At 35.1% G+C, this 27,798-nt stretch overlaps 2 protein-coding genes across 2 annotated transcripts; one reads left to right on the top strand and one right to left on the bottom strand.

The window, feature by feature from the left end:
* The first annotated feature begins 618 nt into the window (after nt 1-618).
* LOC125669766 (carboxypeptidase B-like) lies at nt 619-12,358 on the top strand. Its single transcript, XM_048904898.2, has 11 exons — nt 619-692; nt 2,884-2,959; nt 3,958-4,094; nt 4,974-5,082; nt 6,325-6,438; nt 6,670-6,774; nt 7,306-7,407; nt 8,906-8,996; nt 10,276-10,478; nt 10,874-10,958; nt 12,002-12,358. Exons 1-11 carry the CDS (start codon nt 619-621, stop codon nt 12,226-12,228), a joined length of 1,323 nt encoding a protein of 440 aa, XP_048760855.1. The 3' UTR covers nt 12,229-12,358.
* Nucleotides 12,359-16,251: 3,893 nt separating this feature from the next.
* LOC125670481 (tripartite motif-containing protein 3-like) lies at nt 16,252-23,520 on the bottom strand. The gene is made up of 6 exons (XM_048906046.2): nt 23,438-23,520; nt 20,904-21,041; nt 18,292-18,453; nt 17,939-18,061; nt 17,690-17,830; nt 16,252-17,380 (listed from the first exon to the last, which is right to left on the bottom strand). Exons 1-6 carry the CDS (start codon nt 23,454-23,456, stop codon nt 16,425-16,427), a joined length of 1,539 nt encoding a protein of 512 aa, XP_048762003.2. The 5' UTR covers nt 23,457-23,520; the 3' UTR covers nt 16,252-16,424.
* Between the last annotated feature and the right edge of the window lie 4,278 nt (nt 23,521-27,798).

Below are 27,798 nucleotides of genomic sequence, written 5' to 3'. Positions count from 1 at the left end.
TTGATCACGTGGCTGCCCCTCTTCATATCCCAAATGAACTGGATGCAAGCTTAAATGGTAATGTCTTGTGCAGAGATAACAGCTGTTTTGACACTTTAATAGTGCTTGAGTGATGTGTTTATTTGCCTGCTCTCAGCGCTACCTACCTCTTATTCTCGTTTGGAAATTAAATACATTTATCAAATACATAAATTAAATACACCCAATCAGAGATCATAAAATTTAATTGTGATTGTCATCTATATGTGATTCTTATTGCACTCTTTGAATAATTTAAAAACACTTCGTACATTTTCTTCTCCTTTGTACATAATTTTAGTTTTAAAACCTCTGATATTTCACTTTCCCCTTAGGAAATCAAGGACACGCTGAAAAAAGACCATTCATACCTCGGACCTGGGGTGAAATTGGCATACATGTATGCAGAGTTTCTGTCGGAATAATAAGAATTTAATAACGTCGGAACCTCCCGACCAGATGTGACGACTTTTAATGAAATCTCGCGAGACTTTGTGACGCACCAGATTTGAAATGAAAGGACTCCCTGCTAGGAGTGTCATTTAGGTATTTCCAATATTTAATAGATTCTTTGCTTCACAGAAGTCAGATTGGCTGGACATGACGAACTCCATGATTTCAGTAGTGCTTCTCCTGTGTGGTTATGTAAGAACAGAGCCAGCGAGATTTGACAAGTAAGCGTTCCTTATTAAAACTAAAGGCACAAATCAGATTGGAATGTGAATTGAATACCAATTTTCTCTAATCATTGTATGTCGATTGTCTCAAAAACAAATTGTTGACCCTTTAGAAATACTTTTTTCTCATTCTGAGATAATTTCTTTTGCATAAAAATATTTAAAGCCGATCATTTGTTTTCTAGGTAAAGAAATGGTTGAAATTCTAGATAATTCAAAATATCGTTTTTGATGAAAAGCACACTCTTTCGAAGTATCGTACTGTAATTTACGTATACTGTTTTTCAATAAGTACAATGTAAATCAATTACAGTATTAAGTATGTTTAATTTATTTCCTTTGTAATCTATAATTCATATGTAGGGAAAAGGTGTACTAAAAATTATGCCCAATCCATGTATGTTTAAAAAAGCGAGTTAAGTACGTACTAATAACGATGTTAAAAATAAAAAAAATAAAAAAATGTTTACTATTTATCTATGTTAAAATTACTTCAAAATAAAACATGAATGAAATGCTTGTTAAAGTAATAAGGACTTCATGACTGAATTTGACTTACTATAGCTAGTAACGTCTGCTGTAAACACATCTTTAAAGAAGACTGTGTGTTTTAGCAAAGACATAATTCTCAATTGTATTTTAATGTATGACAAAAATCTCACAAATTTAATCTCAAAATGAATCAGAATGTTATATCATATGAACACCCCTTTAAACATTCACGTAAAGAATGGAATGATTGACAATCGAATTTGAAATAAGATTTACGAAGACAGTGTTAAAAGGTTTTTTAAAATGTTAAAAGATTGTAAAGTTTTCAATTTGACAGCAGACCTAAGCATCAGAGAATTTGAAAATAATTTTTCAAAATTAAAGTATGGTTTATCCTTGAAAAAAAATTGATTGATTTTATATTGTTTAACGTCCCTCTCGAGAATTTTTCACCCATACGGAGACGTTCCTTGAAAAGAAGAAATTATGAATAAAGTTATGATTTGAAAATCTAACTACATATTTACCTAAAATAGATACTTAGAATTCAACAAATGCCGGTAAAGCACACGATTTGAATCTATTTTCATTAAAAACTACCGACTTCCGTGTGAAAACCATTTCCTTCATCGACATTGCATGCATTTACTTCATTTGGTATTATACTTTTTGTATCCGTTTAAAAACGGGTGCATATTTCAAACTTTATTTATGTTATATCTAAATAAATAGTCACTTCCTTCCTCTGACACCGTCTACATAATGTATATCATATCACTAAAATTACATGTGATCAGCAGTTCCCGTTACTTACACGCTCTGAATTCTATCTGGGTAACATAGCAGTTTCTGTTCGTGACCATTAATGAGAAATAAATGGTAATTATTTCCATGAAAACTTGTTCCTGCATTTCATTGACAGTGCATTTGAAATATATTTCTGTTCACATTTCTTGAATTTACACCAAATGATGTACTGGATGCTTCAGGGGGAAAAAAGGACATCGTCTACACGCAATGCGTTAAACGCTGACGATAAATATATTTCTCTGAACCTTCAGGTCTATAATCAAAAACAACTTTTACTTAATGCAATTAATTGAATGTTGGGGAACAGAAAGATCTTTTAGATTTTTTTTAAATTATTACTTCAATTTTCATTAATCACATTAGTTGCGTTACTTAGCCTGAGCGATTCAATAAATCAAGTCAAAGACTCCATGCAACAAATGCTGAAATAGAAGAAAGTAGCCGAGCTCTGATTGGTTATAAAAAAAACCAATAACATTATGTAGAATACATGTATACGATATGTACAAACTTTGGATTTTTTAAAAAACTTTTCTGTTAATATTCGAGAAATAGAGTAGCTTCCCTTACTATGTCTCAGCAAGCAATACTTGTGGTTAAGTCGTAAAGAACAGACCTACAAAAGTGTCCAACCCGCCTATCATTACGAGAACAGAGTCGCACAGGCGCCCTACGATTCAACGTCTTCCTAATTCACTACACATGCGTTGTACTATGCGTTTTCACTTGGCAAGAAAAAAAAACAACAACCCCAAAATGAATACCCACTATTGAATGATCATGCTCAATTAGAACACCGTGCTAATTGGCTAGTTGCCATGTTGCCTTGGAAGTGTATAGTATATTGTGTCCATTTCAGCTAACAACAGACCATTGTAATTTTCAGCCACAAGGTACTACAAATCACTCCGCACTCATCGGAGGAACTAGAACAGGTGCTAGCTATACATGACCTCTATGATGTGAGTACTTATTTGCACTTAAAAAGGCAAACATTTTGCATTTTGCAACCCCCTTTAAGTCTTTCAATTAAAAAAGAGCAAATTATGACTATATGTGTATAAAGTTTTGTTGTTGGATATAAAATTTATTGCACGAAAGAGACAGGTTACACGAATTCCAAGCCTGTGGCCTCCGGGTGCTGGGATACAATCCGGGGTAAATCATCGTAAACCTGTGGTATCCAGGTCCGTTCTACGCTGTACGGGAATTTACCCCGGATTTTCACAGTGGAAAATGTAATTAGATATGGGTGTATTTGTTGGAGTTATCTAGCATTATATAATGCTGTCAACTGCTGTCTGTCATATCAGCCGAGCGTCGACCACTAAAAACTGCACGATTATTTATTGACGTAATAGTTAATGACAGATTTACGTTAAAGACAAAAAGGTATTCAGTTAATGTAAACATCTTTACCAAGTCATTTTACCTAGAGAAATTTTTTTTTTTTCGTCAAGTATTTTCATAAAAAACATATCAGTGCAGGATTTATCGCCTATAACCTATTTTGCAAAATTCTGTTTTTATACACTTTTTCATAAATCAAATTTAATGATAATTTCTCGTGTTCCATTTGCATGTTTTCAACAGGAACCCAAACCATTATGACGAAATGTGATTTCATAATATGAAAAACTATATATAATTTGACGTTTATGTCTACATTGAACAACATCGACACGACAAGACAAGATCTTAATGTCTAATATTCCATGATAATTTTTCATAATATACCAACAACAAAAAAAAAAAACAAAAAAAAAATTTAAATAAAAAATTTAGTAATTCTAAAATTATTATTGAACAAGGACTGTCTGTTCCCATGTCTTTTCGTCTTCTTAATGTGAAGGTTTTCGAATATTATCACAATTTCTCACAAGAAGACATATGTTTACAAAAGCTTAATATGTTATTTTTAAAAGAATTTGAAAGTAAAAAAAGTTCTCTTTAACTGTAGCTTGACATGTGGCGACACCCACGGATGGGAAACCACTCCCTTGATGTGTACGTGGAACCAGAGAAGCTGAAGTCTGTATTAACCGCTCTTAAAAACTTAGGATCTCATGTCAAAATCTGGATTGACGATTTACAAAAGTAAGTCCAGTTCACTCTAATAGATTTAGAATCTGGATAGTAAGACCAGTTCACTCTAGAATTAGGATCTCGTGTCAAAATCTGGATAGTACGTCCATTTCACTCTAGATGTAGGATATCATGTCAAAATCTGGATAGTAAGTCCAGTTCAGTCTAGATGTAGGATATCATGTCAAAATCTGGATAGTACGTCCATTTCACTCTAGATGTAGGATATCATGTCAAAATCTGGATTGACAATGTACAAAAGTAAGTCCATTTCACTCTAATAAATTTAGAATCTAGTGTCAAAGTCTGGATTGACGATTTACATAACTCTTATCATGTCAAAATCTGGATTGGCGATTTTCAAAATCAATGATAAGTCTATCTCAATCTCATTAAAACACATAGGTGTAGCGATAGTAGAGGAGCGGATCATATGATCTAATTTTAATTAGATTGATCCAATCTTAAAGGCGTAGGGCCTCATGCCAAAATCTGAATTTAAAGTGTGCAAATTCATCGACCGACTGAAATAAAAACGGACTGAAATACCTTGTGAATTCAGAATAATGAAGTCAAAAACAGCAATGAGGATATTTAAGGAATCCCGGATCCATTTCCCCAATTAAAAGCTAAAAGTTAAATTCTACTAATGTTATATGAATGTAAAAGTTAATGACAAAATTAACTGTTAGCTAAAGTTAAATAACCTATTCGCAACTGGGTCATTACGCCATATTAAAAGTGAGAACAAGAGAGTACATGTACATATGACGTAATCTTGTCGCAGCCAGTCGACGAATATACGCTAACAGTTTAGCTTTAACCAGATACACGCTCACCTGTTCGGAAATTGTGTATTTTCTTTGAATTTTAGTGGATTTGTTTTCATAGACTTATAGACCAAGAAAAGTCTTCCATGAAAAGAAGTATTCGCTTCCCATACACCTCTCAGGGACGTTCTCAGGGCTTCAACCATTTTACCTACCACAGATACTCCACGGTAAGACACCGCCATCAGAATATAAATAATGTCTGTCCATTTATCCATCCATCTACATGTATATTCTTTTTATTATCATATTGTTTATTTGCCCACCATGCATTCCTCTGACGTTATTTGTATCATTTAATGCCAGTTGTATGTTGTACCTCACCTCCTTGCTTCCATTATGTCGTAAGAGGCGACTAAATGGGACGGTCCTTTGGATGAGCCTGCAAAAAAACGAGGCCCCGTGTCACAGTAGGTGTGGCACGATAAAGATCCCTCCCTGCTCAATGGCCATAAGCGCCGATGATAGGCCTAAATTGTGCAGCCCTTCACCAGTAATGGTGACGTCTCGATATGAGTGAAAGATCCTCGAGAGGGACGTTAAACAATATTCAATCAATCATCATTATACCTCCTGTACTATATTTAGTGTAGATTGAGCAAATACAAATTTGAATACGCCGCCGTCACAATATAAAGTCTAGTATCGAGTAACAGGTCTGAACACGTCGCTATCACAATATAGTGTCTTTTATCTTTTATGTCTTCTTCACATAGTTTCACATAATTTTTTCTCTGTGGTTTATTTTTTTTTCCAAATCAAAACAATCCACAATCAGTATGGAATCCATATTGTTCGCTTTGATTCAATTTTTCTTTGTTTTCATACCGTTAATATACACTGTAGGTAATCAATAGTCAATTCCTGTGGGGATGCGGGTTAGAATAGGTCCTTAGTACCCCTTGCTTGTCGTAAGAGGCGACTAAATGGGGCGGTCCTTCGGATGAGACCGCAAAAACCGAGGTCCCGTTACACAGCAGGTGTGGCACGATAAAGATCCCTTCCTGCTCAATGGATATAAGCGCCGAGCATAGGCCTAAATTTTGCAGCCCTTCAACGGCAGTGGTCTGATTGAAATATTTTCGAGATAGACGTTAAACAATATGCAATCAATCAATCAATCGATAGTCAAAACTCAAAAGAATTCCGTACTACCATAAGCAATCCTCAGGTTACGAAGAATCAGAAGAAAATTGGCTACGTATGAAAACTGACATCCATTAAATTATAAAGGAATTTGCGTACTGATCACAAACTGGTGTTAACACAAATAATTAAGCATTCTGAAAACACTTTGTTTGACAGTATGTTTTTAAGAACTCCTTCATTATTTCAATGAATCTTACAGTGATTTCAAAAAGAAGAAATATGGCGGAGGAAGAGCGACTCATGGTTTTTATATTTATATACAGATCAATCAGTATTTAAGGGACATTGAGACAGCGACAGCATCCATGCCTTCAGTGAACGCCAGTGTCTTCACAATGGGTTACACATACGAGGGCCGCGAAGTGAATGTTCTAAAGGTTGGTACATGAATAAGATGTTTGTGTGAGTGTGTGTGTGTGTATTTCATTAAATATATTGAAATGGACTTTGATATCAAATTGTAAGGATGGTCAAATTTTGTGTATCTTGCAAAATTATGTTATATTTTAAGCAAGGTAGGGTTTTTAAATAAAAGAAGACGAGTCATATCTTCTAAACGTTTGGAAATTTAAAAAAAGAAATAAATCAAATTCATTCTTTTCACACAGGTAACTCGTGGAGACGGTGAATCACGCCCCTCCATTTTCATTGACGGTGGGATCCACGCGCGTGAATGGATAGCTCCTGCCACGGTGTTATATTTTATCAATCAGGTAATTATCCAATGGTGCTGATTGAAGTTATTACTGTAAACTTTGATTGCTGTTTTCCTTGAAAATGTGTAGACCTACATTTTGAACGATTTATAAAGTGAGTATCACTTTGAAGGACACAGCTCATGTTTTCAAACTATACGAAATTATCTTCCTTATGTTTATAGTAATTAATTCTAATAGTTCGTTCTCCGAAATATTGCGATAATTAACCACAATACGGACCTAAATCTAAGCGACGATTTCAAGAAAGTCTAGTTGATACATTAGTTAGGTATTCACGTGGTACAGTGACGTCATATGCGACCTTCGTCGATCGACTCATTGTGAAAGTAGTGTTAGATATTTTTAAAAACTTGGGTTTAAGGGGTTATGATATTGATCACTGTTCGTTATCTTCACCTTTATAGGAGTTATGAGATTGTTAACTGTTTGTTATCTTCATCTTTATAGGAGTTATGAGATTGATCACTGTTCGTTATCTTCACATTTATAGGAGTTATGAGTTGATCACTGTTCGCTATCTTTCAGATGGTGTATTGGGACGACTATGCACCTCAGTTGCTGAATAAATTTGATTGGTATTTCGCCCCTCTGCTGAATCCTGATGGTTATGAATATTCACATACAACTGTACGTATATACGACACACCATTATGAATATTCACTTATTTCTGTACGTATATACGACACACCATTATGAATACAAATATTCACATATAACTGTACGTATATAGGACACACCATTATGAATATTCACTTATTTCTGTACGTATATACGACACACCATTATGAATATTCGCATATTTCTGTACGTATATACGACACACCATTATGAATATTCACATATAACTGTACGTATATACGACACACCATTATGAATATTCAATGATTTTGCCTGCCATCTTTGTAAGTTTTAATTATAGGCATTTCCTCATGAACTCGCTGCAATTATAAACAACGCGCGTATGAATACAGAACTACTTGATATGAAATGAAAGTAGAATGTTGCTATAAGAATTGAAAATACATAAGGATATAAATTGCCATTCTCTACCCAGGGTTCCGTACGCTACTCACACTACACCTCTGTCAACGGCTTTTTACAGAAATCTTGTAAAAGTTTCTAATATCCAACATTTATGTTTTGGACTAAATATTTAGTCATATTATGAAATACTTTTGATGCAATGAAAGTGATGCTTACTGTAAATTGTTTAAATCACCGTTTTCTTACCCTAAATTTGGAACTACTTCGTAATATGCGTATGAATGTAGGACATTCATGTGGTGGCGATTTAAATGTAAACATGTAAAAGTAAGAAAGGCTGTAAAAAATACGATAAAACTTGTAGAATAAGAGACAAACAGCTAAATGGTTAATATGTACATGTACTTATCATTATATAGTGCCAATGGGCTATGAAAAAGAGCCTGCTGTATCATCTGTGTAATGTTATCAACTCTGACTTATTCCGGATTCCAGATATCAATGGTTCTTTGATTATTGTTTACTTGTACTTTTGTTTTTGTAACCAGTTTAGTTAGAAAGAGTACCAGCTAATAAATGGTGGCACACGTTGTTGTGTTTTGTGCTTAGGCATATCTATTGCCATCCTACCTTGTCGGGTACACATAATGTTACAATCTGCTGCCAGAACTCTTAAAGGGAAAGGAAACGAGAGTGATTGTTTATATCATGTGATTATATTGTCACGTGATTCCAAACGTTTGAAGCTTGCGTAACGCGCCCTCTGGCGAGAGAATGATAAATGCAACGTTTCACGCCGGCATACTTTTCACGACGTGCCAACACGCTTCATGAAGTATGCCGACGTGATACCTTATTTATTTTCAAAAATTTAATTCATTTCTTAGTTGTACTTATAAATGTCACACCATAATAAGTATTCAGTCAAATAAAATTCAACATTTACAATTGCACATGTATGTATAACATTCACACACGCCTGTACATATGTAGCTAAACATTCATATACAATTGTACGAATGAATGTCGCATCATTACAATGTATACACATTCACACACAAAAGTAAGATGTGTAAATGTTGTAGTCTTCTGTTTGCGAATAAGTACACTTAAAATACATATGTCAATGTTTTATTGCAGTACAGGCTCTGGAGGAAAAACAGAGCTGATCATTCCAGAAACTGCTATGGAACAGACCTGAATAGGAATTTTGGTTTTCGCTGGAATCCGTGTGAGTTTGAGTAGAATCATTAACTAAAAAAAATAAAAATAAAAAAAGTACTACCAATTGGATATTTTCTAAATAATACATGCTTGATGTGTACGTTCTGATTTGCAATGAACAAAACTCGTAGTTCATTGTCACGCTATCTTACGGAAGAGTTACGACCGGTCGCGGTAACTCAGATGGTAGAGCTTCGTAACCGGGACGTCTTGAAACCTAAGACGTAGGTAGGTAGTGATTGCTCCTTCACAAGACGCTCGGTATTTAGAAGTGAGAATCAAGGGCCTTTTGGATATGACCTTAAAACGGAGATCCCATGTCGCGGCAAGCGTTGGCACGTTAAAGAACTCCGGTCCCTGAGCGCTAAGCATGGGTCTAAATTTGTGGTACTTCACCTACACACTTGAATTAAAGATCTTTGCAATTGGATTAAAGAGATCATCAAATCATTATACCGGACTTTAAATTAATTTTAAATCAATTGAATTGATGCGCACATCAATGTGGTGATAATATTGCTTGCGAAAATTGATTTAGAGGTCGATATGAATGATTTGATGATCTCTTTAATTTAAAGTTATATAACAGCAATGAAATAGTCGCTCTCTCTATAAGAATTAGTGTGTGCATCAATTGAAATAATATCATCAATTCAATTAAAGAGAGCAATAATTCAATTATTGCGCGCATCAATTCAGCAGAATAATTAATGCTATCAGTAATTCAATTAATGCACGCAATAATTCAGAACTGAAGATATTGATTAATAGAAGAGATCTATATTTGAATTGTTGAGCGCATCAAATGACTTGATATCCTTATTTATTTGGGTTTTTACTAATTTGGCGTTCCACATATAACTACTCTCTCTGTTTATAAGCTCACTATTATAACTGTATTTTAAACGAACGTGCCTTTGATTCCACAACTTGTACTCTAAGTTCCCCTTCAAAGACGAAATCCTTCAATTTTAAATATACAGTGTATTTGATATCCCAGGCAATGGGACGAATGAATATGAATTGCCGTATCTATACTGGATTCCAATACTACACAAAACCCTTAAAACAGGGATACATTGCTGAATCCAGAAAATGTTCTACCGAGCTCCAATCTTTACTCACCACAAAATATTAACAATAATTGCAATTCCTTTGCTTAACATCTGTCGCACGTCTCTACCTATTGCCGTTGTTGGATTTTTATTACTTTATCAAATGAAGTTTTGCAGTGTATATCACCATGTTGAATTGCAATCTAATGATCTTAAATCTTTGCAATTCAGCTGTAGGCGGAAGTACGAACGAGTGTTCGGATGTCTATTCTGGGTCCCAGGCGTTCTCTGAAAAAGAGAGCCAGTCGCTGAGAACATTCATCCTGAGTAATAAGCAGAACATGATAGCCTATCTGACGTATCACTCGTACGGACAAATGTGGTTGTATCCATGGGGATATACGTCCGCTTTTCCTCAGGACTGGCGAGAACTGGTGAGTGTGACGTCATATGTCTAAAACGAGGCAAAACTATATCCATTAGGCAAATTCAGTACAAAAATGGACTATTTCCATGGTTTTGGGGGTTAAAATTTGATTCTTTTTATATGACAAAATATTGTAATATGGTAATATAGAAAATAATAAATGATATGAAACATTTGTATAGTGTCCCATATAACTGAAATGGTTTTTTTTTTTTACACATACACTTGACAACAAGAATAAAAAATATACATGTATATCAATGTATAGAACAAATGTATATAAATATTAGTTCAGGGAGAGAGACCAGACTCTACAGAGTGTTTGTGGTAGAGTTCCAAGCACTGCTCCTGCAAGACGTTGGTCTTCAATGCTGGTACGCTCATTTGTTTTTAAACTTTCAGGAAGCTGCTGCCAAGGCTGGAACCTCTGCTCTGGCTCAACTTTATGGATCCAACTATATAGTGGGCTCCTCTACAAACGTGTTATGTAAGTGTCTCTGGTTCAACTTAATGCAATCTAATCAAAATCAGACTTCTTAGATCCGCACCATATGCTCTGTGTAAGAAAGTAAATAGCGCGGATCTAAAATGTCTGATTTTCATTCGTTTAAACTTTATGGAACCAACTACATAGTAGTGTTGGGTAAGTACAAATGTATCTCTGGCTCAACTAGTGGCGGATCTAGAAGGGGTTACCAGGCGGGTGGGTTTGCAAACCCCTCTTCCCTCATTGGTTGAACTTTTTAACAAAAAAGGTTCAAATTTAGCATTATTAGCGAGGGTGTTGAGATCGCTAAAAATTAAATATCGCTAACAATTTCATTACAAGTCGATAAAATTAGCTCTCGCTAAATATGTATACCTATTTTTATGGGAATATCGCTTTTGTGTCTCGCTAAAAATTCCACTCATACGGCATTTTATCCAATTTTGGGGGTCTTCAACTCCCACTTTTGGGTGGGAAAGGTACAAACTTGAGTCGCAATTAATACCCCTTTCAAACTTTTCTGGATCCGCCCCTCCAAAATACATACATTGACTCTCTTACAAACATGTTATGCAAGTAGGATACTACGTGAAGATTTTGTTGTTTTAAATTGCATATCATTATGAACCCAGTAGAAGCTCTATAATACATATTTATTATACACCCATCAATAATCCGCGTTTTGATACTGTAAAATTCACCGACATAACGAATCATCACGCTGTGGTGATCTGATTCCAGGACATGTCTGTCTCAAACTGACGACCTTACGCGACCTAAATTTTGCACTACTTTTGACCTAATGTAAACAAACAATGTGGTATATAAACAAACCTATTATACAAGAAGGTGTGTGTACCACGTGTATAATCATGAACCCTTTATGAAACATATTCTGGATAAAATGGATACAGCCGAACATATCACAGAATTCCCTGAATCCTAAATTTTGTATGATATTGCTTTGAAAGATAGTAGCTGTAAATATCACAGAAACTAAGAAACTCTATCAATAGATAAAACAAGTCCCCTTGATTCTATAGATTCGGCGGCAGGTGGGTCAGATGATTGGGCTAAAGGTAGTGCCGGTGTGAAATATTCGTACACTATCGAACTCCGTGACACTGGGAAGCATGGTTTTGTACTTCCGGTGGACGAGATTGAACCAAATTGCAGGGAGTCATGGCGTGGCTTAGCAGAATTCGCGCTGTCATTAAACACAAACATGAGGAGAAAGAAAATTGGTGATAGATATAAATCAAGACTGTGAATTGAATCATGAATATTCATGTAAATGGTGCTATGACATTCAATGAATGAATGAAATTGTTTCCAATGTATTTCTTTATTCTAAAAGTTGGTTGCTGTTTGCCATTTTGCAATGATTCACTAATAAATAATTACAGCATACTATAGACAATGTTTGTGTTTATTTCATTTCTAACTGAGCACCGTATATATTGCTGTTTGTCTTATTTCTGTATCCGGATCCACAAGGACCGCTACAAACATTTTCGCATTCACACCACACTCTGTTGTCAGCTGTTTTCCTTATTAAGTCACGCGGGGATCCGGGTTAGAATTGGTCCTCAGTATCCCTTTCTTGTCTTAAGAGGCGACTAAATGGGGCGGTCCTTCGAATGAGACCACAAAACTGAGGCCCCGCGTCACAACAGGTGTGGCACGATAAATATCCCCTCTCTGCTCAAATGCCGTAAACGCCGAGCATAGGCCTAAATTTTGCATCCCATCACCGGCAGTGGTGACGTCTCCATATGAGTGAAACATTCTACAACCAGCTAACCTAACCAATAACAAATTGTAATAATTTCTGCGTGTGATTTTGCATATCCCTCATAATCGCCATTTCTACTACATGTATACTAGTCTCTTTTTAAATGTCAATAGATTAGCAAGTAAAATTGCAAATAATGTTCTTTTGATGGTGAAAACAGTAATCATTACCTCTAGTATTAGTTACATGATTTAGGAATATACATGTACATGTATGCATACACATTTTGTCCCCCACCGCAACGCGGAAGGGGACATAGAAATACCGGTGTCCGTGCGTCCGTCCGTCCCACTTCACTTTGTGGACGCAACTTCTCAGAAACCGCTCAACGGATTTTCTTCATATTTTGTAGGATTGTTAGTCGTTAGTCACCATGTGCAGTTGATCATATTACGCTGCCATTTTGATTCGACAAATTTTACAGGAGTTAAAGAGGTTCGCACCTGACATTTGGGGTAATGCCAATTTTTTGGGAAGTGTATTTTTAATTTCTATGTTGAAGGAGAATTAAGAAACTGAAAAGAAAAACTGGAGTCGCAATGCTTGTTATTCTAAACATGACCTTTTTGCACTTAAAATTTGTTCAATTAAACTTGATTTGTTTGTTGGTGTCAACACAATATAAGTAACAGAAATCAATCTTTGTATAAAATAGATACATAATCATGTCTTCTAACAATACAGATAAAAAAAAAAGTTTAATACAAGTAATGGAAATAAATAATTACCTTTTTGCACTTGATTTACGAAAAAAATCATGATGTCAAAGAAGGTGTTGCACGTCTCATGTTAATTTCCCTAAAGGTGTTGCATGAATGATAGAAAAATTTAAGTTATTCAAATATATGATAAAACCAATGGAACGTATGTCTTGATTCAATAATTTTTGAAAATAAGTTTAAAAGACGTGTATTGACAAAATTAGCCAAAATATTTCGTGTTTAAATCAAGCAATAAGCGATTTGTATGATTTTTAGCGTTAAAATGGATCAGGGGTATCCCCGAATTTCAGAAAAACTGCCTCCGTGAAACAATATAAATTTAGCAAGAACATATTCTTCGAGTTTTCCTCTAAAAACCATCGCTTTGAAATTTTGTTTCACTGGGGCATTTTTTTTTTTTGTAAATTTAAAAAAATCGAAACAACTTCACTGGTATTATTTTCAACTTCACCTGTATATTAATTTTCCTTAGTAATGTATGGTCTAGTGCGTGGTTCAGTGGATAAGGTCGTCGACTCTTGTATGTAAAGATGTTTTCTATGTTTAAAACGACCGGGTTCGACTCCCTCACGAACACATTTTTTTTGGTTCATATTACGTTTTCCATCTAGATTTGTTTTTCTTAATTGAAAGACGCTTCTAGTTTTCATAAATGTTTCATGACAAATCTGTTTATTATGATGTGCCGAGTTTGAAATAAGCTTCCAACATGGACACTGTTTAGTTTGTGAATATGACACTCCACAAACACGCCGAATACGGCATGCAATACCTGTGTTTTAATAGTCAAGGCTGCTAACGAGAACTTGTATGTTTTTCTGAATGAAAGTGGTGCCTTTTACGAAAAACCGTTGTGAACTTTAAAAAGCTTTGGAAGAAAAACTTTAAGGCCAAACAAGGTAAATAACCGTTAAACAGTTTGAGTATATATGTATTCCAGTAGCAAATTGCTATGTTGAATCAATTTTTACAGGTGCATGCACTTCGAATAACGTTGAACTTTATTAATGCGTATTAAACTTCCCATATTTTGTTTTGTGGCCAGAGTCATGTACAGTAATGTTGCCAATTGTTGGTTGTAGAAAATAATACATACGAGTATAAGAGCTTTTGAACTGTAGTAGTATAGAATATTAAATATTTGATACACTCGTAACCGTATGCATTGTATTTGATATTCAGAAAGAAAGAAAAAGACAATATAATTTTCACGATTTCAAAAATTATATTTAGACTACATGTATAATGTATTGACACATAAAATGTATTAGGCTTGTTCCTAGTACTGGGGAATCCTGCAGGTATTTAAATGGCAAATACGCAATGAGTATAAATATGAATGAAGTTCAGTTCCACGTCACGAGTGCTGGCACGGAGCTCCGATTAGGGAAAATCCTCGCTTCGGTGCAACACCCTCAAAATCTGAGAGTTTAAAAAAAACATATTAGGAGTAATGTCAGTTTCTAAAATTTCACATAATTTCCAAGGTCTTGTCTTAAAATGGAACTTTAAAAAGTGGAGGTTGGAGACCAAATGTTTTAATTATTGGCGGAAATACTGAATTTTTATACAAAATTTCGAGTAAATTAATTTAAACTTTTTTAAGAATCAGTGTTCTATTTGGAAAAAATATATCAACCAAATTAATGAATTACAACATTTGATCAAGTTCCAAGTCTCAACTACTTGTATCATAAATTATAAAACTGAAATACACGTATAGGAGTATAAAAATAGAAGATATATTTCGGTTGAGCATCACTGAAGAGACATTATTTGTCGAAATGCACATCTGGTGCATCAAAATTGGTATCGTATAAGTTTTACATTATGACCCCTGGCCGGGCCCTGGGTCGAGGCCTCTGCTGGTGGACTGTTAGTCCCCAAGGGTACTTACAGCCCAGTAGCTAAGTACTTCTTACTAGCTTGAAAATACGGATGTATATTTAATTGTTGTGATAAAATTTCGAAATTCATTTCCAAATTAAGGATTATCTCCCTCATGCATAGCTCTTATCCTTAGACGAATTTGACTCCACTTTTGGCACTCTGTTTCCCCCTAAAATAGCTCTAGCAAGTTTATCGTTATTTCGGATTTTAAACATTTCGGTTGAGCATCACTGAAGAGACATTATTTGTCGAAATGCACATCTGGTGCATCAAAATTGGTACCGTATAAGTTTTACATTAGATGAACTAGAAACTGTAATATCACGCAGATTTAGAACTTTTTGATTATCAATCCTTCCGCAACAAAATATAGTCCCTGCAAAACGCTTTCAAAATTTTAATTGACACATTTTTTTCAGCTGGAAAGGGTTCAGTAATAGATGTGTATTATGTTTGCACAAATGGTATTGAACCAGTAAATACTTAGTTGTAGCATCCTGCGCAGTTGTGCTCAAAAGCTCAGGATCTAACTTCCTTAAGGGACTTTTGTGCTTGAGCTTTTTTTTGCGGCGGTGGGGGACATGGCTACGTGCAGCAATCGTGTCATATATATATATATATATGCTCGCAAACAGAAAGCCAGAGTTCGATTCCGGGGCCGCGACAAACCGAAGTTTAACTTAGTGATAGTCGCGAGTCTTTCGGATATGATCTTAAAAAACGGAGGTCCCGTATCACGTAGTCGTTGACACGATAAAAAAATCTCTCAGTACTACTTCCTTGAGCGCCACGCATATGTCAAAATCTGTGGTACATCACCTAAAGCTGATGTTGTCTCTAAACGTGAGTAAACAATTCTTGAAATGGGCGTAAATCAACAAACAGAAACAACAATAATCTTTATTATGTACATAAATAGGGTTTGTTTGAACGAGTAGAGCATTCTTTTGATAAATGTATATTAGGGATTTCCATTACATCACAGGATTTTGAGCAAGTAGTGTATCTTTGATTCTCCATCCGATTAGAAAAGTTTTAATTTTTGGACTTCATCATGTCTCAGACATGAACCTCCATCGATTTTTTCAGTCTTGGTTTCGATCCCATTATGATTTTGAATGCCACGACCTCTTGTGCCTTCATTTCCCCGTGGGTCACAAAGAGAATGGAATCGGTCATCTCATCTCTCATGTACAGACCCTGAGGTCGCTTTAGCTTCATACAAGGCGTTAGAATATGACAGAGAAATTCCCCGGAAATAGAGAACATGGAAACTCGATTGTTGTAGTGATCTGCAACATAAATGTTTTCTTCGAAATCTGACGTGATTCCGTATGGAAAGCGGAACTGCCCGGGTTCTTGTCCGTATGATCCGAATTTGTGGAGAAAATTCCCATCGGAGTCAAAAACATACACACAATGTTTCCCGGAGTCACAAACTAAAATCTTGTCCTTTTCTGTGACGGCAACATACCGAGGCTCCTCAAATGTCAATGGTACATCCGGTTCCTGTCCTAGACTCTTTAAAACTTCCCCGTCTTCGTTTAGTATATAAACAGAGTCAGTGTTCACATCACTAACAACGATTCTACCTCTTCTATCCGTTGCTACTCCGGATGGCTTTACGAGGAGATGAGTCGCGATGTCTTTACAGTAGTCTCCATTTGAATTGAATATTGCTAAAGACCCCCGTCTTTGCAAGGAGACCACAATATTTCCATTCGGGAGTACGGCAGTTGCCCAAGGTTCGGAACCTGGTCCGGTTTCGATTTCATTTATTACACGCCCACTTCCGTGAAAATGCGTCACTCTGCAGTTAATAATATCTGTAACGATGATTGACCCAGAGCTAATATACGACACAGAAGTAGCATTCCGGAATTGACCCTTTCCAGTTCCTTTTTTGCCGATGATATTATGCAGATTGACAGTCAATCCATCCGATTCATTTGTAATGGAACATGAAGAATATCTCCTTTCTCTCTTAGAAACATGTCTGAATCCGAGCGATGGACCTATAAATGACATGTGGTCAGCGTTAGAACAAGTCTTGGTTTTTTTTATTGCTTAGATTTTCAAAGAGAGTTCCGTTCCATTTGATATTTACAAGTGTACCTCGTTTTTGTTTGATTTATTTCACTTTTTTGTTTTCTATTGGGGATAATGTGAGTACAAGAGAAAGATATGATTTGCCAAACAACCTTGCAAGCTATAACGATGGTGATTATGCTAAATTGACTGAAAACAGTCGGTAATGATTTAAATATTTTTTTACCCTGTCTCTTCATTAAAAAATAAATAAATAAATAAAAATTCCATTTTACCCCTTTTAAAGTTTTCACACAGGATGGGTGTGACACATCTATCTGATGGACACGTCTTTAGCTCTCCTCTCTTTAAACTCTCGGTATTTCCCGGTAAGATCTCGGACAGACACGCGATCGTTTGAGACACTCGTCTTCCACCTGTTAATTGCAAACCATGAACTAACAACATGTAAAATTCCCATCATGAATATTTGGTTAAAAATGTGAAGTTCTGAATAAATATCGATGTCACTAATTAATGTTCACCTATTCTATAAATCTCAAAGCTGCCGACGGAGGGTGATCTTTGCGATCGAGGAGGTTCGAATTCTTCAGTTTCAGACAAGTTTTCAGAAAAACTGACGGAGGTGCGAGATGTTCTTCTTGCACCTGAAATGATAGAGAAAACTGAAATATATTTTTTATGCTGAAACATATTAACTTTCTAAAAGAACTCTGACATTTTCGATTCTAACAGTGATTCCAAAGTGTAGTTCCCCTAATGTAAGGACCTATATAGTCTTTTAACGATTTAATAATTGAAAAAAGGAAGGTAGGTAACAGTCTAAAACAGATTTCTTCGTTGCAAGTTTTCTGGATCTGACCGACCTCCGTCCTACCTGTGGTCCTGAGGGCAGAATTGAGGGCCGTGACAGAAAGAGCAGTGATCGAGGGGGCGCTACAGGTGGAGATTTTCCTGGGAGACCGAGAACTCTCGTACCCACTGTCGGTCTCGCAATGGTCCGTGTCTACTTCCACTGCTTGATCGTCTCCCTTGGATGCTTGAATATATGTACATATATCGTATTAGTATTGATCAATATCTCGGAGATTATAGGTTTTTAATTTTCTGGCAAAAGTTATTTTCTTTACAACATCTTTGGGGTTGATATGAATAATCATGAATTTCTTAGAGGCTTAAAAAAAACCCATAATCATAATTACGCATAAAAAAAGAAATGATAAGTTAGTGGATATATCTTGAATTACATCAATCATAGTTTACATAAATGATGAATTTTGCAAATCATGAATTACATAAATCAATGATTACATAATATAAGTTAGAAGAGATAGAGCTAAGCTCGTAACAATGTACATAACAACTCAGTGTCCATTTACCTGTAAAATATAGTACCTGATACAAGAAATGTTTCAGGATATTCTACTTGAAATTCTTCATTGTTAAAATGTAGGTTAGAGATTGTTAAAATGTAGGTTAGAGATTTTCAATAAATCTTTTATTCCTGATACTTTAAGAAAGTGGAATACTCTTGGGAAGCAACTTCCATTAATACTTTTTAAAAGAAATGTGTGCAAAATAATGTCGCAAAGCCACCTTTGAAATATTTTAATATGATTTTTTTTATATGGTACACACAATGTCAAGACAGAACTGCATTTTGAGATTTGATTTACATCGCCGTAACTAGATCGATATTAATCCAAATTGCTCACGGGGAAGGGTAGAAGATGCATATCATCTGGGTTTTCTTAAATGTAAAAATTTACAACAGCAAGAAATGTTTTAATGAGGTAGCAGGGGACAGTTTCGCACTATAGGCCCGGTCAACTTTTTCAAAAAATGGAAATACCCCATATTTGAAGTGATATTACATGTGTAAAAATGTATACAATAATTTTAGGATGCATGTCAAATGTAGCTGAGTGCTTAATGAAAATGTTGATATACAACATGTAGGTGTCACCATGATTCCTGGCATATAGATGGGTGCAAATACGAAACTAAGACACGTGGTCAGTTGCTGAAGAAATTTCGGTGAAAACATGCAGGGTCCAGCAAAAGGGCTGTAGCTGTGAGGGAAGGTGGATGGCCCCATATGAGAGGTAGAGTTTTGAGAAGGGCAGATAGGGTTCTTGATTGTGCACAGTGTCTAAATCCCCATGTTTGGTACTGTGATGGTGTGGGGGTGGTGCGGATTAGCCCAAATGAGAGAAAATCAAAGCAAAAAAGGGGAACCTGCTCAGAGCATGTTTTGTGCACCAGCACCAGTATTTATAGATTACATGTAATTTAGGGTCATAATTTATTAACTACACTAATATGAAATACAAGTATTGACATAAAAGGGAAATATGATTTTTCATTAGTCTGTCATATTCTGACTTTGGTGTATACCCCCTATCCACATGTTTCAAAACCAAAGAAACTGTCCCCTGCCACCTGAACAAACTACTTGCATTTGATAACTTGTACATTATAGACTTGCTGCATCTTAACGAATGTGGATGTTTTTCTAAATACTTTGATTTGCACCACAATTTCCTTATATATAAGGCAGGCTTTCAATTTCCCATTATGAATGATTACTTTTTATATTGTATGACATGCAATATCACGCATTGTTATATTGGGGGAGGCTGTCTAGTTTGTTGAACTTGTGTCTCATCGTTTTGATGTTTTAATTTCAATAAAAGATGTTCAATTCAATTCTATTCTATTCACATAATATAAATCACGAATTACAGAAATCATGAATTACATTAATTACATACTTGTCAATAATGAATTACTCAAATCGTGAATTACAGAAATCATGAATTACATAAATAATAAATTTCATAAATCATGAATTAGATTATTAAATATCAACCAATAGTTCTGAATATTGATTTATGGTTTTCAGACTCCATAAACAAGTCTGATTTAAAATATAGCTAAGATGAAAGGAAAAAGTACCGCACTATGACACAATATTGATACATTGGACATATAACAAATTCTCAGAAAATGCTGTTGTTAAACTCTCTCTACGACAGTGCTTTCTTGCATTCCGAGAGCGGAGAAGACGCAGTTATTGGATAACTCGGAACATAGATACATAGAGTAATCTTTTGAAAGTAATCAAATTTATTTTATTAATTTCTTTGAAGAATTAAAAATCCAAAATAGATAATAACACATTTTTATCACACCTTTGGGTACGTTTACATGAATGTAGAAGGCTTCGTTGAACATTTCGATATTGTTTACTGGGGTATTGTAATAAATCAGAGCTTATCGATCGGCTGTACAGTAACCCACAACACGGGGTGCATTTAATCAAACAATGTGATTTCTGTTTTATTTGTGATTTCTTTTTTATCAGTCAGATTTTCATAACCAGAATGAAAATTTTTGAATGTATACAAACTGAAGTAAACAGTTTTTCAACTAAAGATCAACTGATTATTAATTAAATTAATATAACTAAAAGGAAGAGAAAGGTACCTGGGTTGAGATACGATTGCAGATTATTTGAGTCTTTTTCGGTATCTCGAGTCATGGTGGTCATCTCTCTCCTGCCGTCCATTTCCACAATGAACACGGGATTGATCTCGGATATTGACCGGACACGAGATTTCATATCTGCAAAATATTTGATGAATGACCATCATATTGAAATATTGTAGTAAATTTTTATCTGCACTGGATTTTGTTTCGGAGGCAATGTAATAAAGGAATGTATAGAACAAGAAAATAAGACCCTTTTAAAGATATATTTATTCAATAAGAAAATTCCTTTACAACCTTTCAACGTCCATCTCCATGTTGAAAAAGATTAGATTAAAATTATTTCACTTCTTGAATATTTGCATTATTATTTAACAATAGTTTGACGTGTAAAACATAAATTCCCAATAGACTCTACTGTTAATCTTTCAAACGCTTTGTGGCCCCGCCCTGGCTCTTGACTGTAATGGTGTGGGGAAAAAAATCTACACCGCAGGGGGATGCTTAAATATCAAAATCATTAATCGTGTCTTTGTTCTTCAGAAGAGATTCAAAATATTGTCCCTTGTTTTTCTATATAAACTGTAAACCTCTATGTTGGCACCGTTTTGTCCTCTGGGGCGCATTACACCGTCCTGGGCCCAGGGTCTTGAAGGTCCTCAACCCAAGGGGGTCATGTTGTCAACAAAGATGAATCTTTGTACTTCCTCAGAAGATTTTTACAGAATTTTATCGGATGTCGTAGTGCCAACAAACGTGAGTGCACACTACATATGGAGGCTTGCCTTTAAGAAAGTTGAATAAATGTACATGAGGGTATGAACTGTGATGATTCAGGCCGGCATACTTCATGAAATGTGTTGAAGTTCATACCCTCATATATTTTCAAATTTCAGTTTTTTACCCTTATATTTACATTCTACTTTCATTTCTGTCAGGAATCCCAGACGTAATATTCATCCTTATTCATATGCGCATTGTATGCATCTGAAGCACGTTCATGAGGGAATTGCTATCATTACAATATGTAGAGATATCAAAGGCAAATACCATTAGAAATGTAAACATATTAATATGACAAAAATGGTTCCGGAGAATATTCTTAATGATATATTTTTTCAAAATCATTCTTATATGTAAGTTTTAAATCCCCAATATGAACCTATAGAAGTGGTTTTATGCGCAACGTTTTGCTTTTCTGGCCAGGTGAATTTTTGAAAAACTGCGCCCTATTTTCACTTTTTTGTAATTATTTCCTCGTGACCTATCATTTGAACAAACCTGAATTCCCTTTAGGAAACTTTGTGCTAAGTTTAAGGTTGAAAATTACACAGCAGTTTATGTGCGAAGTTTACAGACAGCTGACGACGGTGAAACAAACCCTCTGATTTAGGCTTTAAGGTCTAGTTTGCTTCGAAATGTGGAACCCCAGCATTTTTTTTTTATTGTCTCCTCAATTATAGAGAGTTCTAATGAACAATTGGGATGAAGAGACAATACAAGTTCAAAGTACCAACCCCCCCCCCCCCCAAAAAAAAAAAAACAAACAACATTTGGAACAAAATATCAATTTTACTACATGTTTTGTTATACCTTAGGTTTTTTTTTATTTTGGGGTATTTCTGGGTTGGTTGGTTGGTTGGTTGTACATGTAGGCAAGATGGATGGGTGTATATTATTTAACGTCCCGCTGGAGAATTTTTCACTTATATGGAGACCTCACCATTGCCAGTGAAGGGCTCTAAAATTTAGGCCTTTGCTCGGCGCTTATGGCCTTTGAGCAGGGAGGGATCTTTATCGTGCCACAACTGCTGTGTCACGGGGCCTCGGTGTTTGCGGTCTCATCGGACGGACCGCCCCATTTAGCCGCCTCTTACGAGAAACAAGGGGGTACCGAGGACCTACGATATGAATACTTCAAGTCTACAATATCGAGACTGTATCAGATTCTGAACTTGACTAAGTAAGCTTTTTACTCTAGTCTAGGTATAATAAACTTACTCAATTGAGTATCTATAAAATACTTAATTGAAAGAAAAGTCACTCACACGATTTCAGATAGCACTAAGAATTAATAGAAAAACTAATTACTTAAGAGCATATACTCTAAATGAATAAATTGTAAAGGTTTTTTTCTTCTGGTGCTGAAATGGCAACGTTAAAAATCCCTATACCGATAACAGTCAAAGAGACACCGGAATTCGTATCTCGTAAAAAGTTTCATTGCAGACTTCTTGAGAAATGTCATCAAGGTTAGAACAAACACATATATCACTGGTTATGAGGACTGTGTAGATGATATATATGTAAATTGAAATGACCTTTCAGTAAGTTATCTTTTCAAGTTAACAAGAACTCGATATATGATTAAAATTAAAGCATTTTGCCTCGTTGTCCACAAGATTTTATTCTACAAAAATAAACTGTGATCAGAGGCCTAAACAGTATTGATTGATCACTGTTCGTTAACTTCACTTTTCATTTTAAAGATATTATTCAAGAATTCCAAAAAACAAAAATATAGTACTCACTTGAAAACTGCATGGCCATCGTATCGTAGTCCTTATCAATTATGCCGAAATTGAATGACGATGGGTATGGTTGACCATTGATGTTTACAGTTACTGATAGTGAGTGAACGAGGAGGCGGTGCAAAGATAGCAAGCCATACCCCCACTAAATATCAACACACCAAACAAAGGGAAAGGTAACTGATTAGCAGTTGAATCATGTGAGGTCAAACGAAGAAGTCTGTAAATGTTATGGTGTCGGGTTTGGTATTCTCATTAACTATTTGGTAATGTCAAGGATGAATTGTAAATCATCTTAATGCACTGGGACCCAGCATGTTTGTACTTCATTAACAAACTTCTAGAGTCACAATTTACATGTAATCGTATGCAATTTTCATTTTTAATAAAATGATTGTTTTGCGTGTAATTATTATTAAGGAATGCATCTTTATGCAGATTCGAGTTCCGTATGGGGCTCGGGGCTAGGATGGGGGCAACAATAAGGGTTTAATAGTTTTGACAGGAAACAGTTTTTTTTAAATCTTTCTCTCACAAACCCCAAGAAGCAACCCCTGGCAGAGGAAGTGGGGAGGGGGCAAAGTAAAATTTAAAGTTTGAAGGAATATGTAGCCCTGGAATTTCATCAGGCCTACACCTTTAAAATATTCTTAAGAAGTACATGTACAGAGGTCAGTTTGTAGCCATCTTCTGGAGTGTATATTCAAATTCACATATAGTGCTTCATACTCGTATTTAAGGGGAATCACTGACACTCGTATTCATTTTTTTAGGACGTCCGAGTCACTCAGATGACCTATTGCTATTGGTCTGCGTCCGACGTGCGTTAACAATGGAACATTTTTAATTCCAATTCTTTTCAAATTTGATATGAAGCATCTTAGGGACAAGGAGTGGGGGGGGGATCTGGTAAAAAAACCCAAACAAACTAAAAGCAGGAAGGTATCTACCAAATTTAATTTCCAAATAATCCCAAGGGTAGATCGAGTTTCTGACCCCAGGGCGTGACCAGATTTGGTATATAATGTTTGGAAAACATTTAAATAACATCTTCCATACTGTTGATAGTGAATTGAAACTAAATGTATATTTAGAAGGAGCAGGTAGCCCTTTACCAAAATTGTAAATTTCGTGGTGTATTCGTTTGCTTATATATACATGTACTGTACTGTATAAAAAAAAAGATGCATACTTAGGAAAAGCATAAAGTGATGTACCAAAATTGTGAATTTCGCAACTCCAAGGTTTTGAACTAGGGTGGGTCCAAATTCGTCACATGTTGATATATTACATTGTATATTACATAGTGTCAAGTATGGAATCAGTATGGAAACCTTTGAAGGCATTTGTGTTTTAAGAAGACATTTTGTTTTATACTGCATGCGCATTTAGCTTAGTTATGAAGAAAAGATAAATTATTCTACATTTCATAGCCCTTGGGGCTAGTGATACTTTTAACTACTCAGGTGACCGATAAGGCATGTGGGCTTCTTGTTTAATCAATAAGATATACCATTGCAAGCTAATTCAAAAACAAATGCATCTTGACATAAAAAAGTTAATATGACATATCAGTTTGTATATGAATTCAAATGTCAAATTTTATCGAATTGGATTACTTATGATAAAATTATTCCGTAATTCAGTTTGCATTATTTTACCTTTTTTTAAAAAAAAAAAAAGTTATTCATTTGTTCAGAAAGAAATTAGGTTAATAAAGGAAAAAACCCTAATACTTAAGATTTAAGTGCAAAAAGGCCAGACTGAACATGCCCAAGCTCCAGGAGAGGCTTACTGGCCCTCTGTCTAATCTTATCATATCCTCTACCGTGCATACTTGTAGATACGAAAATATATGCTTACAAAAATCATTGATGAGCGACCTACTTTATAACACAAAAAGACAATGATTAATATCATAGATACTGCTTTATAAGACAAAAGGACAAAAATAATTATTATAATTACTGCTATAAACACAAAATATTATGATAACTGCTATATAAGACAAAAAGACAATAATAATTATTATAGTTACTGCTTTATAAGACAAAGGGGCAATAATAATTATCATAAATACTGCTTTATAACACAAAATATCATGATAACTGTTTTATAAGACTAAAAGACAATAATAATTATTATAATTACTGCTTTATAAGACAAAGGGACAATATTAATTATCATAATTACTGCTTTATAACACAAAATATCATGATAACTGTTTTATAAGACAAAAAGACGGTAATGATTATTACAAGTACTGGTTAATAACATAAAAAGACAATGATTATTATTATAATTACTGATTAATAACACAAACGGATAATAATTATTTTTATTATCATATATTATTATAATTACTGCTTTATAACACAAATATTATAATCACTGTTTTATAACACAAATGGACAATGATTTTATACTAATAATTATTATCATTATTTGCAAAGTGAGGGCGGGTCTGGGGGCGTTGAGACGGGAATTATTTCCTAGAAACTAGAAAGTAAGATGAAACATGTTCCTCGTGCACTTTAATGCTCTTTCGTTGAAGAATACAAGAAAATCATGTCGAAATTGTGCTCTTACATGCACGGTTAGTTACTGTTCCACTATTTTCGAAAATGATTTCTTTTAATGTATGACATTAGATATAGAAAATTTTCTTTTCTAGTCACAAACTTTTCTGGTTGATTGAGAATATTTCGGAAATTTATTTCCATAAACGAGGGATGGTACCCAGGATAAAAAATATTCTTGTTGTAATTAACTTTAAAGGATTGATGTTATCTAAAACTGTTTCTGATCAGTGTGTAGAGGTCATGACGTTCTCAGTTCTAGAGTCGATCGATATGCAACAAGATAGATTAAATGCGATGACGTTAGATTAAGTCTCAGTTATCAGTAGGGAAAAACAAAATGTGTTCGTGATACACTAATGTCCTGAACGACAACAAAATAATTCTGATACCAATGGAAAGGTCCTGTCACAAGGAATACACTTGTGAAATATGAAAGCCATATTACTAAGCATTCAAAAGTTATGGCCAAGATTTTAAAATTTTCAAAAGTAGGTCAAACTCCAAGGTCATGAAGTCAAACATTTGGGTACGAAAAGAAAGGCCTTGTCACATGGATACACATGTGAAATATGAAAGTCCTATAACGAAGCATTCAAAAATTACGGCCACGATTAACGTTTTTGTGGACATAGACAGACGGACGGACAGAACAAAAACTATATGACCTCGAATCTCCGATTAAGAGGGCATAAAAACCCCTTTAACTCAAAGCATATCAAATTTCTTTAATATACAGGTACCGGGATGTTGATTCAGTTTTGTTCAGTCCTTGTTGGCTGGGGCATAATTAGGGGTTTGAAGTTTTACATGAAAGAAAAAAAATAACCTTTTATAAACTTTTCTGCTCAGGAACCACAAAGTTTTATTCCTCTAATTGATTATGCAAGCTCATCACGTAACGTATATTTAAGTTATCCCTGGAGCCATGATAAGAGTTCCTTACGATAAGATTACTTACCCGCTTGACGTCACTGTCCAGAAGAGGATCTATGTCATTTCATTGGAGGGGGTGATTAATGTAACTAGGTTAGAGCAAATCTCGGTTATCAGAACAAAAACACCATTCGAGTTTTAGCTTATGCATTACATACATGTATCTTCAAACCATCAAAGGACTACACCTGATATGGACCTAATTTTATCATTTTTACCTGTATAAACTTTATCTTTCTACGGTTATTTAAAGCGTCTAACCTGGATAAGACGTTTATTTGACATTGAATTGTCTAACCTCGATATCATTTTTACCTAAATCTAGGCGTTAGACCGTGTGTTGAGCCTGGATAATGCGTTTATTATCCGTGTGTTGAGCCTGGATAATGTGTTTATTATCCGTGTGTTGAGCCTGGATAATGCGTTTATTTATCAGTTAGGTTGATTGGTTGGCTGCAAATTGTTTTACGTCCCGCTCGAGAACTTTTCACTAATATGGAGACGTCACCATTATCGGTGAAGGGCTGCAAAATTTAGGCCTATGCTCGGCGCTTACGGCCTTTGAGCAGGGAGTGATCTTTATTGTGTCACACCTGCTGTGACTCGGAACCTCGGTTTTTGCGGTCTCATCCGAGTTCTAACGCGGATCCCACTGGATTCATCATTTAGCCGTTTAACCTGGATTAGGCTCATATTTAACATTTAGGTGTTTGTTTGATATTTAGGGGTCTAACTTGCATAAGGCGTATATCTATACCGATATTTAGGGTATATTTATACCGATATTTAGGTATTTGTATCCCCTTAAATATTTAAAATTGTACCATAGTTTGGCGTGCTTTCTTT

Source organism: Ostrea edulis, chromosome 1 (assembly GCF_947568905.1).
Source record: "Ostrea edulis chromosome 1, xbOstEdul1.1, whole genome shotgun sequence".
Lineage (NCBI taxonomy): Eukaryota > Metazoa > Mollusca > Bivalvia > Ostreida > Ostreidae > Ostrea > Ostrea edulis.
This window is presented reverse-complemented; position numbering and strand designations above follow the sequence as displayed.

Excerpts from the sequence above, each read along its gene's own strand:
- LOC125670481 (XM_048906046.2), bottom strand. Across the intron at positions 18,454-20,903 it reads GCAATCGTATCTCAACCCAG|CATCCAAGGGAGACGATCAA; the intron begins GTACCTTTCTCT and ends CATATATTCAAG. Across the intron at positions 17,381-17,689 it reads GTGTGAAAACTTTAAAAGGG|GTCCATCGCTCGGATTCAGA; the intron begins GTAAAATGGAAT and ends TGTCATTTATAG.
- LOC125669766 (XM_048904898.2), top strand. The coding sequence starts at position 619 with ATGACGAACTCCATGATTTCAGTAGTGCTTCTCCTGTGTGGTTATGTA. Across the intron at positions 4,095-4,973 it reads TGGATTGACGATTTACAAAA|ACTTATAGACCAAGAAAAGT; the intron begins GTAAGTCCAGTT and ends TTGTTTTCATAG. Across the intron at positions 8,997-10,275 it reads TGGTTTTCGCTGGAATCCGT|CTGTAGGCGGAAGTACGAAC; the intron begins GTGAGTTTGAGT and ends TTTGCAATTCAG.